Source organism: Epinephelus fuscoguttatus, linkage group LG10 (genome assembly GCF_011397635.1).
Source record: "Epinephelus fuscoguttatus linkage group LG10, E.fuscoguttatus.final_Chr_v1".
NCBI classification, from domain to species: Eukaryota; Metazoa; Chordata; class Actinopteri; order Perciformes; family Serranidae; genus Epinephelus; species Epinephelus fuscoguttatus.
The window spans coordinates 38,744,815-38,759,950 of record NC_064761.1 but is presented as its reverse complement, the minus strand read 5'-3'; the positions used below and the strand labels follow the sequence as shown (position 1 = coordinate 38,759,950).

Genomic DNA, 15,136 nt, shown 5'->3' with positions numbered 1-15,136 from the left:
AAACTACGTAGGATGGCGAGCGAGGAGGTGCGCCGTTAAATTGGAAATCACAAAGAGCCTTGAAGGGAAGAGACTCCAACGGCTGCTACCCATTTTAACCGTACTGGAGCGCAATGCATTATGGGAGTTTAGGTAGCAATAAGTGCTGCCTTTGACTAGCTTGTTTTTCGGTAGTATATTCTTAGTAGTAGACATTTAAACATTTCGCTGGCCAAGCTGACAGTTTCAAAACGTGAATTTTTATTTTAAAATAATTGAAATATATCAATTTTTACTTTACTTTAATGTCACGCATGCGCACTCGCTATTAGTCGCTAACGTTTGTTGTTGGAGGCAAACGCCGCGCGCCGATAAAGGAATCAATGGATACATAAATCTGTCGTGTCGTTACGATAAATGGCGTTATCATTAACATTTTCTTGTCCGTGCTAGCTCCTTAGCTAGCTAGAATCACCAGGCCAGCAGCAACACTGACAGATAAGTTCTCCTGCTACATGTAGATGCTCGTAGCGTGAAGCTAACTGCGGCACCGCTGTCAACATCAACATGGCACACTGGAGCACCTTCGAAAAGGAGACGGAGAGGGAAACGAAGAAGTTGATAAGATGCATCAGCGGGCTCGAGGAGGATGAGGAGGACCAGAACTTTCAGCTGGCACTGAAGTTTGCCTGGTCTAATTTCAGGTGAGTTAGCGCCGTTGACAGGACGGGAGCTAGCTTGGCAGCTTGCTAACATGTAACCAAACGTTAGCCACAAGCGGTGACGTTAGTAACAGTCTCTTCTCTTGACAGGTTTCATCGTTACCTGGACGTGGACAGCCATAAAGTCCAACGCAGTATAAGTGGGTGAGTGTGTGGTGCTAGCTTCTCCTGTCTCTTGTATTACCTACTGTGTTTTACAGGGGCGTAACAGTTATTTTCAGTGGTGGGAGAAGCACTCGTATCTTGTACTTTTGTTTCTTTTATAGTGCACATTTTTCTTTTTTATTCAAAGTTGTAACGACAAGTAAGCACCATACACTGCATACACACTCGCAAATACATACCAGACATGGGAGAAAGAGAACAAATACAACCAAAGGAACAAAACAATAAATAATAGTAATGATACTGGCACATACACTCACACACTGACATCATCTCCAAGCTCAAACCCAGCTTTCTTTCAGTTACTCTGCACTATTGCATTGACTCCTAAGTTGCATGCAGCCAGCCCGTGTCGACGTATACTGAACATATTACTGATACTAATACCGCACATCATAGTGCAATGAGATTTATTACATGCTGTAAAGCCCTCACTCACCACTGTACGCTTTGTTCCAGGGCTGGTCGGCCTTCTTTGACCTTTCATAGTCTCAGTCACTGGTATCTGTTCATTTATAAAGCCATACAGAGATCTGATTGTATCTTCAGTCTGAGATCTCAAGACTTAGTTTTGCTGTCTGTTCCTGGTGCACAGACTGAGCTGGGAAAGACAGCTTTTATGTGCTTTGCTCCTCTCACTTGGAATAACCTTCAAGAGGTTTTGAATCGGTCTCTCCATCTGATTTTAAGCTCTCATAAGTACAAGGATGAATGGGTCGGTTGGGTCTTGTCATTGTGTGTAGGTGTTCTGGTTTTTCTACCTGCTGCTGTGTCTCTTTAATGTGTTTTTTAATGTGTGGTTATTTGGCTGTAACTTCATGTGTGCTGCTGTCTCAGCCAGGTCTCCCTAGTTAAAGAGATTCTTGATCTCAGCGGGACTTACCTGGTTAAATATGGGTTAAATAAATAAATAAAAATATTTATCCCATAGAGAGTATGTTACCCTCTCATAAACAGCCAATTAAGCCATTTTCGTAGTCCATTCTGCACACGAGGGTGGGTGTTGTTGTCTCTAGTGCTTCAGTATTATCTGTTTTGCTGTCATAAAAGTGAAGTTAATGCATCTCTTCTCAAAACAGGACAAGCCAGAGTCCTGAAGATCCAAGGTTGAATCAAAGATAGACAGTTTTGTAGAAACTTGGACCCTTTTTAGGACATCAAAGATAACCTGCTGGATATTTTTCCACCAATCTTCAAGTCTCATATCTTGTACTTAAGTGAAAGGACAAGGGACAGTAAAGTTTACCTCACCTCACCTTGCAGAAAGGCCCATTTCAGAAAAATGCATGTTCTAATATTGAAACCAGCGTTAATGTAGTAATGTGTTCCTCACTTTAATGTTGCAGCTGGTAAAGGTGGAGCTCATTTTAATTATACTAATGAGTAGCTTGTAAATTCTCCCTGGGCATCGACACAGTCTAATCTTAACTTGTAAGGATAAATCATAATTTATGTGTTGATTATAGTTTGGATTATGAATCTGAATCTGCTCATAACTAAAGTTATCAACCGAATGTAGTGGAGTAAAAAGTACCATATTTGCCTCTTGAGATGTGGTGGAGGACACGTATAAAGTACGTTTGCATAAAAGATGATCGCATGACAAAAACGTAACAAGCTACACTGTTGATGTTCTCTTCCAATCGAACCATTGTAACACGAGGAATTTGCATCAGTGCTATCAACCTCTTTCATATCAGAGTCATCTATTGAACATCTACACAACATAGTCTTTGTTTTCAACAGTATTCTTTATCTTTTTTTTATTAATAAGTTAAACATAAAGTAGTAAAATCCATCCCTGGATGTTCCATTTTTAAGTTTTTCTGAAGAAGCCTCCCCAAAACTCAACGATCTGATTGATTTTGCCTTCAGGAAGATAATGTTTTTTAATGTCCCATTATATTACACCACAGGTCTTTTGCATGACACTGTCCGCTGTGTTTTCCAGAATCTACGAGAAGCTCATGGTCCACTCAGACTTGAGTAAAGCAGGAAGCTGGATGAGGCTGACTGAAGAGTTCCTGAACTCACCTTTACCTAATACAGATGGAACAAAGGTATGACACAGACATGGGCTCCAGCCCCAGTGTCCTGGCAACAGATGTGACAAATTATATAGAGCACAGCTTTCTATGTTTTTATTTTTATAATTTTTCTTTCTTTTTTTTTTTTGCAGACTGATGTACACTACAGGGTCCTGTCCCTGCTGCTCTTCTTATCGGAGTCCCCCTCAAACACTAACTTTACTGAGAGACCCAGGGTAAAGGAGGCCGGTCAGTGAGACTTAATTTTTACTTGAGGAACTTTTAAAGCCTTTTAAAATGCTAACATGTCCGTATTAATCACGATGGCTTCATCTTGTGTCTGCAGAAGAGGAGGACAACTTTGACTGGGCTAAATATCTGATGGAGGGTGAGGACATAGACATCGGACCATATCCAGATACCCCTGTGAGTACATCATAACCAAACCCACCCTGTATGGACATTAATGTGTGCAGTACCCACAGCTGAATATTGGTGTATTTTACTGTGGGTGTGTAGGTATGGAGGAGGAAAAATCTCAATAGATAACCAAGTGTATTAATAAACAAATACAGAAACAAAAAGAAATAAATTTAAGATTATTTATGTCCTGTTTCTCGATCGTTTATTTTTTACAGCATTTCTTTTTATGCATTTATCTGTTTATTTCACCACTTATTTTTTTTTTTTCCTTAAATCTATTTATGCATTTTTTATTTTTGTGCTTATTTTAGTGTTTATTTTTTTTGTTTTATTCATTTATTTCTGTATTTATTTAATTATTTATTCCAGTATTTATTTATACATTTACTAATTTATTTTTTTATTTATTTACACTTAAGTCTTTTTTTGTCCTCAACATGTTAAAGCTGTGGTAAAATAAGCATTATAATAGCCCCCATCTAGTCTGCATGGATTTCCGTCTACATCAGTCTTGCGTGTTTTTTAGGAATGGTCTGAGGAGGAGAGCGAGGATGAAGACAGCCAGGAGCCAATCAGCAGGGAGGACTCTGGGATCCAGTTGGACAGAACGCCCCAGGAAGACCAGGACATCAACAACAAGACAGTTCCAGTTACATGGACAGGTGCAAACAGATCACGCAGCATCTTCATTACACGCATCTGCGTGTCTACAGTACGCTTAAGCTCATTTTGAATATTCAAAATGACCCTAGTTTGTGTCCTTCCAGTGGGCGAGCCTGACGCCCGGGCCTGGCTCGAACAGCACGTAGTGACGCCGTACTGGGTGGCTCATGCTCCTCGTTTTCCTCACAGCTTGCATTTACACTCCAACTTGCTCAATGTGTGGTGAGTATGTAGACTTAACTTGAGAATATAGTATGAATGCACTGATTCATTTTTTTTTACAGCAGTGTTTGGGACACTTTTGTAGAAATACAGATATCAGTATAGAAATATTTAGGCCAAATTTGTTATGGCTCCAGGGCTCAAGAATAAAGTCATAAGTCGGGGTGGCTGTGGCTCAGAGGTAGAGTGGGTCATCCACTAATCAGAAGATCGATGGTTCGATCTCTAGATCCTCCAGTTTGCATGTCAGTATCCTTGGGCAAGATACTGAACCCTAAATTGCTCCCGATGGCTGTTCTATCAGTGTGTGAGTGCGTGCGAGTGGTTACTGAGTAGCCTCGGCCACCAGTGTGTGAATGGATGAATGTGACATGTAACCGAAAAGCGATTTGAGTGGTGAGCAGACTAGGAAAGCGCTGAACAAGTGCAGTCCATTTACCCTTTATTTATAGAGGAAAAAAAGAAGTTCAAGAATATAACAGTGTTGTAAGTTATCATGAGACTGAGAAGATAAGATTACATGTTCATTTGTTTTATCTTTGCCCGACTGTAAATATGTAAAGTTACCATTCTCTTTGCAGAAGACTTGTGTTTTGACTATAATGTTATTTTCCTATGAACTGTATACAATTTGACACATGACAAATACAGTTTTCTCATTCAAATTATTTCTTTTCTTCTCAAAATATTAAGACTTTTTTCTTTAAAAAAAAAAAGACTTTTGTCATGTCGATTTATGACTTTATTTTGGTCACATCATCAGCTATTTTTGAAAAATTATGACTTTAATGACATGATTTTATGATGTATTTCCCCCCAAAGCATAACGATTGTGCTCTTAATCTCAGAGTTAATTGTCATTTATTTTTTATTTCTGTGTGATGCCAAACATTTGGCACATTTCACATGAGATCATGAGACCTTACTATTTTACATACATCTTCCTGTCTGTGTATACAAAGCATGTGGGAAAGGAAAAGAAAAGAAACACAAACAAAAATAATATCATAAATTAACTGTTCACTTAAGGAACTATTAAATATCGACAGATTATCTCGATAAAGAGTTTTTATTTCCCCAAGTAATATTTTTTTCTTGAATGCTAGGCCTACTTTTTTAAAGCTGGTACCAGTATTCAGTATTTCTCAGCCATATCAGCCATAGAAAATATTCATTTCTGTAATAGTTGAAGCACAAATGCAATTAGATTTTCAGGAATTTTTAACATAATTAAGTGGTCTAAACAACAGCATCTGTACTGTACTTTCAGAAGTGTTTGATTTCTTGCTAATTTGGCTGTTGTGTTAAATAACACTCTATTTATTACTATAGTAATTTAAAACCAGCCAGTAGTGTGTCTGTTTATCAGTTAATCATTATAAAATGGACTGTTTGGCAAACATGGACATTAACTTTGTGGTATTTGTGAGTTTAAATGATAAGAAATGTTCACCCTCAGCTTTCTCTGTTCTCAGGGATCAGCACCTATATAACACTGATCCATTGTATCTGCCGGAAGAAAAGGCCTTTGTCACGGAGACCCAAGTAATACGGGAGACCTTGTGGTAAGATATGATGATGCTGTGGTGCGTGACTAATGACACCAGCTCACAAAGAAACTGTATCTCCTACGCTCTAACAAGTTGTACCTTTTTATTATCTTGTAAATCCCCAAACAATCAAGTCCTGATTATTGCTTTGACAGACAACGTATTAACACCTTGATTTTTGTGTTCCTATGAAGTTGAGCTGTGTGACTGTTTTGTTGCAGGCTCCTCTCTGGGGTTAAGAAACACTTCATATTCCAACACCATGATGGAAAAGTGTCAGTAAGGAACAACGTGGTGGTAACTCATCTGACCAGTGTAAGCTCTGAATATTTTGTGTTTCATCTTATTAAATGTGCTGTCTGTCCGCTGTAGCAAACACAGTCTTTTCTCTTTCCGTGCTGCAGAACTGTCTGCGCTCTGTTCTGGAGCATATCGCTGTGTACGGCCAGGCAGTGTTCAGGCTGCAGAGGTTCATAGACGAGGTGACGGGTTACAGCTCGGAGCCGTGCCCACCGGGCTCCAGTTCCTCCTACAGCTCCAAGAAGGGCTCTGAGCCTCCCTTCAGGACCTACCAGGCCTTTGTGTGGGCACTCAACAAGTACTTCACCAGCTTCAAAGAGGAGCTGACCACAATTGAGAGAGAGCTCATATGCAATGGCAAGTGCAAGTATGCTCAGGGGGCTGGAATGGTCGGGTAACTTTTGAAATGATACTATAACTTTATATAACTGGGTAATACCAACATAAGATGGTGTTCCAGTGTATCTATATAGTCATAGTATTTGATTTGTAAGGAAACTATGTCTTCTGTCAGCTGCTGTTTGATGTGTCCTCCTCTTTTTTTAGATGAGACGGTGACCCTGTCTGCGGTTCTGGAGCGACTCAACCCTCACTTGGCACAGATCAAAGTGCTCCACAAAGTCTTCTGCACGGGGGTCGCAGAAGTCCCCCCCGAGACCCCGAATGTGGTGCGGGCCTCTCACTTGCTCAACACGCTGTACAAAGCTATCATAGAGTACGACAGCGCTGGGGAAGCATCGGAGCAAGCTGTGAGTTTGTCCTGAGTGATAATCTCGGTGAATTCATCTCATAAAGGAAATAATCTGTGTGTATGATTACTCCTGTGTGTCGTTTTCCGTTGTTAGGTGGCCCTGTTGTTTTCTCTGTGGACGGAGACAGTTAGACCGTATCTGGAGATTGTGGATGAGTGGATTGTTCACGGTCACTTGTTTGACCCCGCCAAAGAGTTCATCATCCAGAGGTGAGTAGCAGAGATTATGAAACAAGAATATTAAAACATTTTGGTGTCTACACTTACAGTAACTCACAGAGGCGTTTCATTTTTTTTCTATTTCTCACTCAGGAACAAGGACGTCCCAGTGAACCACAGGGACTTCTGGTACGCCACCTACACACTGTACAGTGTGTCTGAGACGGTGGATAACGAAGAGAAGCTGAACGATGCAGCCAGCGGAAGCTCCGGAGGGGATCAGGGCTCCAGCAACAGGCAGCTCACCATGGTGTCCTTCCTCAAACCTGTGCTCAAGCAGATCATCATGGCGGGGAAGTCCATGCAGCTGCTGAAGAATCTGGACTGCAAGGAGACAGAGCAGTCTGAGAGATCCTCCAGAGGTCAGTGATTGCTTTTCTGCACCTCAGCTTGTAAAGGTTTGGGGTTTATTTTACTAAACAGAACAGTGTTGCTGTATTTTTTTTAACATTTTGCATTACAGATGCAGAGAGGAAGAGTTTATACACGCTGTTTCTGGAGTCAGTGCAGTCCCGCCTTTGCAGCCAAGAGGGGTCGCCCACAGACACAGTCACCGAACAACAAGCCACTAAGAGGAGCCTCATAAAGATGCAGTCCATCATTGCACAGCACCTGGAGATCGAAGACGTCCATGATCCACTGCTGGCCATCAACTTTGCAAGGTGAGCAGTTACCACCACATTCATATTACAGATAACCCCTCAGACTGCTAGAATGATTTTGGTTCCACTCAGGCCTCGTCCACATTGATACGGATGTTTTTGAAAATTAGTTTTTTCCCTCTGCACATCTGAATGTATGACAGGTGCATTTGAGGAGGTGTAATCTTGAAGACAAGGGAAGAGCTGCCGTACACTGTCTCTCTTATTGCACAAGAAAAAATACAACAACAAACAACAATACAATAAAACGCAAAATCTGAAACAATACAGCTCTGGTGCAGACAAGTTACCCAAACGCCTGTCTAAACAGGTGTGTCTTTACCTGGCTTTTAAGAGAAACCACAGAGTCAACAGATCGTAAGGCAGGCTGTTTCAGAATTTAGGCGCTACGGCCGCAAAAGCTTGATCACCACGTGTCTTAAGGCGAGTGCAAGGGACAAACACAAATTTAGGGGATTTGATCAAAGGGAGCGAGCTGAAGAATACAGGTGAAGTTGTTCAGCTATATAAGAAGGAGCCTGACCGTGTAATGCTCTCTAAGTAAGAATGAGCACGCCAAACCAACAGGCAGCGATAGAATGATAACCTCACAGCCACACAAAGAAGAAGATGTTGACCAATTAGAAGCCTGAAAAAAGCTTTTATCTAAAGGACACCTATGTAGGACATTCTGACGCCTCCATTCTTCACTGTAGCGGAAGAGTAACTGGACATTTATGTGTAAACATGTAACAACTCCTGTTAGCAAGGTTAGAGCCAGCACTATTTTGGCCACGTCCGCCCAAATAGTGCCAGGGTGTCTGAAGGTCATTAAATAGTTTTTTTTTTTTTTTGGACACTCACATTTTTATTGGAGTTTATTACATTTAAACAAAGAAATATATATTTGATTCATGTATTCCATCACAGAATTGAATAGAAAATGAGGACAGATATGTTAAGTAACAAACAAAAAACAGAAGAATAACAGTCATGGTTACCGGCATCCATTATCCCAAACAGAGTACATAAATCCAAATCAGTCAATCCTTAGGCGTCATTAAATAGTTTTACATTTGAATTTGTGTCAAGTCTAACTTGTCACAAACATTTCATCTAATTTATTTATCCTTCTTCATTTCTTTTTGATGAAATGAGTCAAGTTGCTCTGCATGAAAGTCCTCATTTCTGATGTTACAAATGTTTAACCTACCAATGAACCTAATACTGTCTGTTAATTTATACTTGCTGGCAAAACGTAGATTAACCTAACTCACTCTAATCACCATATTCCTACATAAAACCTCCCTCTGCACAGGACCATGTACATACTGCTTCACTTTATACTGATACCTAAATACAAAAAAAAAAAATATCTGTCCTAAACTTGGTTAAAATATCTTATTAAAGTCTTGGAAAGCATTAAGTCCGAGTGTCTGATACCTGTAGACCCACTGCTTTGCACAAAATGTTGCCTTATCTGTGACGCCTCACAAAGTAGATAACAGCGCACACTCTCACGTCACAAGGCAAAAATTTTGTTTGCTCTGTCTACACGCCAACACTAAAAATGAAATTTCTGAAAATCTTCACCCTGGATGAAGTTTTTCAGTTTTCAGTGACCCTAAAATGCAGTTTGTGTCTGGACGAAGAGGCCAAAACACACAGAAAAAGCTGCGTTTTCAAAAAATACCCAAAATAAATTTTGTTAGAAAACAAAAACACTCTTGTAACCCACAGCTGTTATCTTTTAAAGAATAAAGCTTAGTGCTTCAATTCAGCCATCATTTCTATGATGCCTTTTACAGCTACTGGTTCTATAATCTCTTGAATGCTTCTGTCCAAAGATTTCAAACGGATTATATTTTGTTTGTGAGTTTTGAAATCTGAAGTATCTCTGGTGTGTGCCCCTCCTTCAGGCTGTACTTGGAGCAGAGTGACTTCCATGAGCGTTTCTCTGGAGGCGATTTCATCGTGGACCGCTCGTCTCAGTCTGTCACCTGCCAAACATTTGAGCTCACGCTGCGCTCCTGCCTCTACCCCCACATCGAGAGGAGGTACATCGAGTGCTGTGGGAACCTCATGAAGACTCTGAAAAAAGACTACAGGTGAGCATCTGTCTCGGTTTTTTTTTTTTTGTCAGAGTATACAGATCATCTGAGTGTCTCAGTGTCTCCACAGGCTGCTGGAATACCTCCAAGCCATGAGGAACTATTTCCTGCTGGAAGCTGGAGACACCATGTACGACTTCTACACAGCCATCTTTGACAAGGTGCAGGAGAAGGAGAGCTGGCAGCAATTGTCTTTTCTCAACGTTCAGCTGCAGGAGGCAGTTGGACAGCGCTACCCAGAGGACAGCAGCAGGTACTACATGTATTTATTGGTCAAGAATCAGATTGGAGGTGTGTGAGGACAATTAGGTTTTTTTTTTCTTTTTATATCATTGAAAAGTCAATATTTTCCCCAACATTTCATGTTTTATAGGTTGTCAATCTTCTTGGAGGCCATCGACCCCGCCAGGAAAAAACATCCTGTGAATAATCTTGAAGTGCTAACCCTAGGGTACAAGGTAAACAACATAAATATATATGTTATGTATATGTTATATACGTCTCCACTATGGAGGATGAAAAATTAAACAAGTATCAGAAATAGATAAATTAATAAATAAATGCTGAAACAAATACTTCAGTAAATGCATAAATGCAGAGGTCTTACCTCATTAACATAGAGAAGCATAAATAAATTTACTTACAAAAATGTAGAAATAAACTTAGATATAGATATTTATATTTATTTATGCCCTGTTTAATTATCAACTTTTATTTATTTATCTACAAGTTTCTACTTTATTTCAACATTTTTTAATTTATTCTTTCTTTTATTTAGTTATGTATTTAATTCGGCATTTATTTATTCTTTTATTTATTTAGATCTGCATTTATTTATTCATTTTTTTATCACCCTATTTATTTATTCCTGTATTTATTTTTACAGTTATTTAATTATTTATATATTTAATTGTACATGTATTTATTTATCTATTAATTTCTGTATTTATTTGCACATTTATTGATTTATTTCTGTATTTATTTTTAAAGTTATTTATTTATGTCTATATGTATTTGTATATTTATTGATTGATTTATTCCTGTATTTATTGTTACAGTTATGTATTTATTTCTATATTTATTTGTACATTTATTGATTGATTTTTTCCTGTATTTATTTACACATTTATTGATTTATTCCTGTATTTATTTAATTTATTTACTGGTACTCCACAGGTTCCCTGGCCTGTTGACATTGTGATCAGCTCTGAGTGTCAGAAGATCTACAATCAAGTGTTTCTCCTCCTGCTGCAGATCAAATGGGCCAAATACAGTTTGGACACAGTGCGGTTCAGTGGTATGTCGTGCTTATTTATTACTGTAGCACTTTAATATCAACATAATGAACTTAATGAACATTAAGATCCACTAATTGATATATATAAAAAACAGCTTCTCGTGCGTGAATATTCTCAGGATATGGAGCGTCTCCTCAGTAAATGTTCAGTACGATTTCTAATATGTGAGATATCATTTTGTTTCTTATAGATTTCACAGACGTCACTAAGAAACTGGAGGGAGCGCTGGCTGAGGAGGTAAAAGTCAAAGAGCCTATAAATCAGCAGATTCACCGGATGTGTCTGCTGCGGGTCAAACTGATGCATTTTGTCAACAGCCTGCACAACTACATCATGACCAGGGTGAGTCATGGAGCCGACCTTTTCACAGCAGACATTAACATTCATAGACTTCACGGAGTGTCACTAATAACATTAACGAGCCACAAAACAAGGACCAACACAGACGCTAAATTAAATTTGGCCGTTATTAATTCTGTGAAATGTCAAAATGTCTTCCATCAAAAGAAGTAATTTTAAATCCAAGGCAGTTACTGTATGCTGCAGGTAAAATCTGAGACTATTGTAAGTTACAGTGGTGGTGCATTTAAGTACAGCAGGAAAGTACAGTGTTTTGATTAAAACCACTTATATGATCCTTCAAGTTGAAATTTGATCATTTGCATACAGTCTGAACTCTGTCTGCTTCGTCTGTCGGCAGATTCTGCACAGCACAGGACTGGAGTTTCAGCACCAAGTACAGGAAGCAAAGGACCTGGACCAGCTGATCAAGATCCATTACAGATATTTGGCAACCATTCACGACCGCTGCCTCCTGAGGGAGAAGGTAAACAGTACTCACAGGAAAGAATAGGTGTAACTGAAGATGTGGTTGGGGGCAGCTGTTGTTAACTCTACACGATAGTTCAATGCTGTTTGCTCTCTTTATTTATCACATTTCATATATCCACTGTGATCTAATGCTGTTGTGTTTTCTCAGGTCAGTTTTGTGAAGGAGGCGATAATGAAGGTTCTCAATCTGGTCCTCATCTTCTCTGACCGGTGGCAAGCTGGATTTGGAGCCTGGAAGTAAGTAAGAGCTTTTTACGGGGCCCCTCTGGGGACACATGGTAGAGGAAAAAACTCCAAACCCTGCCCTCATATTTACAAAACATGCACTTTGGTTTGTCATCTGGTTTTATATCAGAATGCATATTTGATGCTGCCCATGGAGTAGCGACACATTTTATGAAATACAACCAAGATACATGCACCTGATATGAAATAGGCTGTTAGAGTGCTGGAAATGTCACAGTCGCAATTCATGTTTTATTTTTTGTCTTATTCATTAATTATTTATTCAAAATCAATACAGAAATCATAGTTTAGGCGAGGTAACGGGAAAGGTTTTATTCCAGTGACATTTGTGTTTATCAAACAGAACTGGGTTCAGAAGAAAGATAAGAACTTTATCTTTCTAATAACACCAAAACATACGTATTTTTAAATCGGTGGATAAAACTGGTGCCAGTTGAAAGTATGGCAGTATTTTTTTAAGGACAGATGTTAGTGACCAGTCAGAGGGGTAACAAGATGCACTAATTGCGAATCTTATCTTTTACTTTCAGGATTGAGTCCATTGATAAAATGGAATCTGATTTCAAAAATTGTCACATGTTCCTTGTGACGATACTCAACAAGGCTGTGTGTCGTGGCTCCTTCCCTCACTGTAAGTAAAACCCTGATCCAGGCCTCTGGTTTCCAGTAAACTACATGTCACATTGATGCTTTGTTAGTTCATGAAGGCCCTGTTTCTACCAAATACTTTCAGTATGGTACCTTTGGAGCCAACAGTAACCCTTCAGACATGGTACCTAGACCCAAACATTTCCACTGCAAACAGTACCCTTGAACGTGGGTGGGGTTGTTGTCACTCACTGCTCCGTCCAGCACTCACTGTATTTCCACCTTTATCAGTCTGCATCTCGGTTATCATCCAGAGAACGAGGTTACATTTCCAGAACATTTGTGCATTTAGTCTTTCTCAGGCAAGCTCTGGGGTTTAGTGTTGCTGTAGCCCACAGGAACGATGCTCTGCAACACTTTTTTTCTCCACGTGAGGTATTAGAATATATGCCGTCCCCGTCGATATTATTTATGTATAAACACTGGAAGATCCACTCATTACTAAAAGTGTATGTCATATAAAAATTAAGGTAATGGTCAAAGTTGTCACAGTGAAATTTAAGGTGTGTTGATGGATTCACATCGTCAACTCATGCAGTGAGTAACATTACAAGTTAATGTTCCACCTTAAAAGTCGCCGGCAGTCGGCCCAGTGAATTATTTTTTCTCAGACTTCAGCTGCTGCCGACGGGGACGGTACAGAACAATTCCATTGGTACCATCCACAACTTTTCACAGTGGAAACAGAAAAAAAAGTGTCCCAAACTGAACTGTCCCATACTGCGTGGTGGAAACGGGGCTTAAGTCATACCTTATCCAGAGCTAGGTGGAATTAACAAGAATGAATGTCTTTTCTTCTCCTCTTTGCACAGTGGAGTCTCTGGCCCTCTCCCTGATGGCAGGGTTTGAACAGTGCTGAGGAGCCATGCGTGCGTCTGTTCGGATGTGATGGACTGAACTCCACTGTTTGCTTCTCTGTCTCATTGCTGTCTGCTCTCTGACTGCTGTCATTGTTCATGATGATGTGCAATGTATGATGTCACTAGCTGCTCCGACTGTTGGAGACAGACTTGGACTACGTCATGTTAGAAGATCACCTGTGTCAAACAAGCTTCCTGTGAACAAACATCAGCCTCTATATTTAAAACAGTGTTTTGTAAAGGTGTTTTTTTATACGCTGTTGTGTAAACTGTAAATAATGTGTAAATGTATAAAGCACAATAAATCTTGCACAGTGATGTAAGCATATGTCATGTTGTTTAAAACTCTGAAATTCAGCCCTTGTTTCATAAATTATTATATGTCAAGACACTGCTGTTGATGCCTGTAGGAAGACAGTCCCTGTAAGGAAAGAACTGACACAAAACTGAATAGATACGTTAATGGGAGACGCTGCAGGTTTATACACTGCTCAATTTTGAATTTTGATTTTGGTCTTTTTTGCTGCCGTAACGTCTTTTACAGACTAGGGGAAAGAAAATGTCCAAAACACACATGTAGGGGTTTATTGTAGTTCAGATCCCTGTCCTGTAAAATTAATACAAATGGTGCATATCTGATGTTCAGATTTATTTTCTGTTCAGTTAATTTAGTTTCTGTCTAAAAATGTATGAAATTTTACAATACATATCATTAAAGGTGGTTTGTCAGTTTTCTCCTCATAGTCTGAGCCACTTCAGTAGCACTTACATAAACCAAACTTTATAGTTTTATTCCTGTCTATATTCGGAAGATCTTTACAGACGGCTTGGTTCATATATCATTCATAACCTATTAACATATCTGTTTAGCCTTAAACATTTTATTTCTGAAAATATGGCGAAAATAGATTTCATTTATTTATTTTTTGAATGGCTGTTGACAACATTAACCGATCTATGGAGTGATAAAAAGAGATCCAAAATTTTATCTGTAAAAAACATTTCACTCTCATATGTCAATAAAATGAAACAAGAATTTTGACCATGTTTATACGTTCAGATTTATTTTCTGGACATGTATGAAAAGTAATTGCACATTTATTTTGATTATGACCCATATTCTAACAAAATTTCAGAAGACTTGTAATACACAAAATGTATTGTCTTAATTTAAGTTATCAACTGGGTATGTTTAATGTTATTTAAACCATATTCACTTGTATTGTCTTATTTTTTTTCTGTAAAAATAAATGAAATTTTACAATACATATCTTTAAAGGCCATTCTCGCAAATGTTTTTTTTCCCATGAGACTTCAGTAGTACTTACATACACAAAATATTCTGAAGGCTTTTATTTCAGGTTTTGTTCATATATCACTCATCCTGATTTATAGAACATTTTATTTCTAAAAACATAGTGACAATGTTTTTTTTTTTGTATGGCTGTTGACCATATTAACTGATTTATGGAGTGATTAA

At 38.9% G+C, this 15,136-nt stretch overlaps 1 protein-coding gene across 1 annotated transcript; it reads left to right on the top strand.

Moving 5' to 3' along the window:
* Positions 1–284: 284 nt before the first annotated feature.
* On the top strand, positions 285–14,850 carry tubgcp5 (tubulin, gamma complex associated protein 5). The gene is made up of 23 exons (XM_049587131.1): positions 285–683; positions 792–845; positions 2,818–2,926; positions 3,046–3,142; positions 3,240–3,319; positions 3,843–3,978; positions 4,084–4,201; positions 5,677–5,766; positions 5,973–6,066; positions 6,156–6,408; positions 6,598–6,800; positions 6,897–7,012; positions 7,115–7,383; positions 7,485–7,683; positions 9,582–9,770; positions 9,844–10,026; positions 10,147–10,231; positions 10,950–11,070; positions 11,262–11,413; positions 11,772–11,897; positions 12,051–12,139; positions 12,679–12,779; positions 13,609–14,850. The coding sequence occupies exons 1-23, from the start codon at positions 547–549 to the stop codon at positions 13,653–13,655; spliced, it is 3,048 nt and encodes a 1,015-aa protein (XP_049443088.1). The 5' UTR covers positions 285–546; the 3' UTR covers positions 13,656–14,850.
* The last annotated feature ends 286 nt before the right edge of the window (positions 14,851–15,136 follow it).

Coding starts and splice junctions, on each gene's coding strand:
- tubgcp5 (XM_049587131.1), top strand. CDS start 547: ATGGCACACTGGAGCACCTTCGAAAAGGAGACGGAGAGGGAAACGAAG. Junction 3,143..3,239: donor ACCCAGGGTAAAGGAGGCCG/GTCAGTGAGACT, acceptor TTGTGTCTGCAG/AAGAGGAGGACAACTTTGAC. Junction 11,071..11,261: donor GGACACAGTGCGGTTCAGTG/GTATGTCGTGCT, acceptor TGTTTCTTATAG/ATTTCACAGACGTCACTAAG.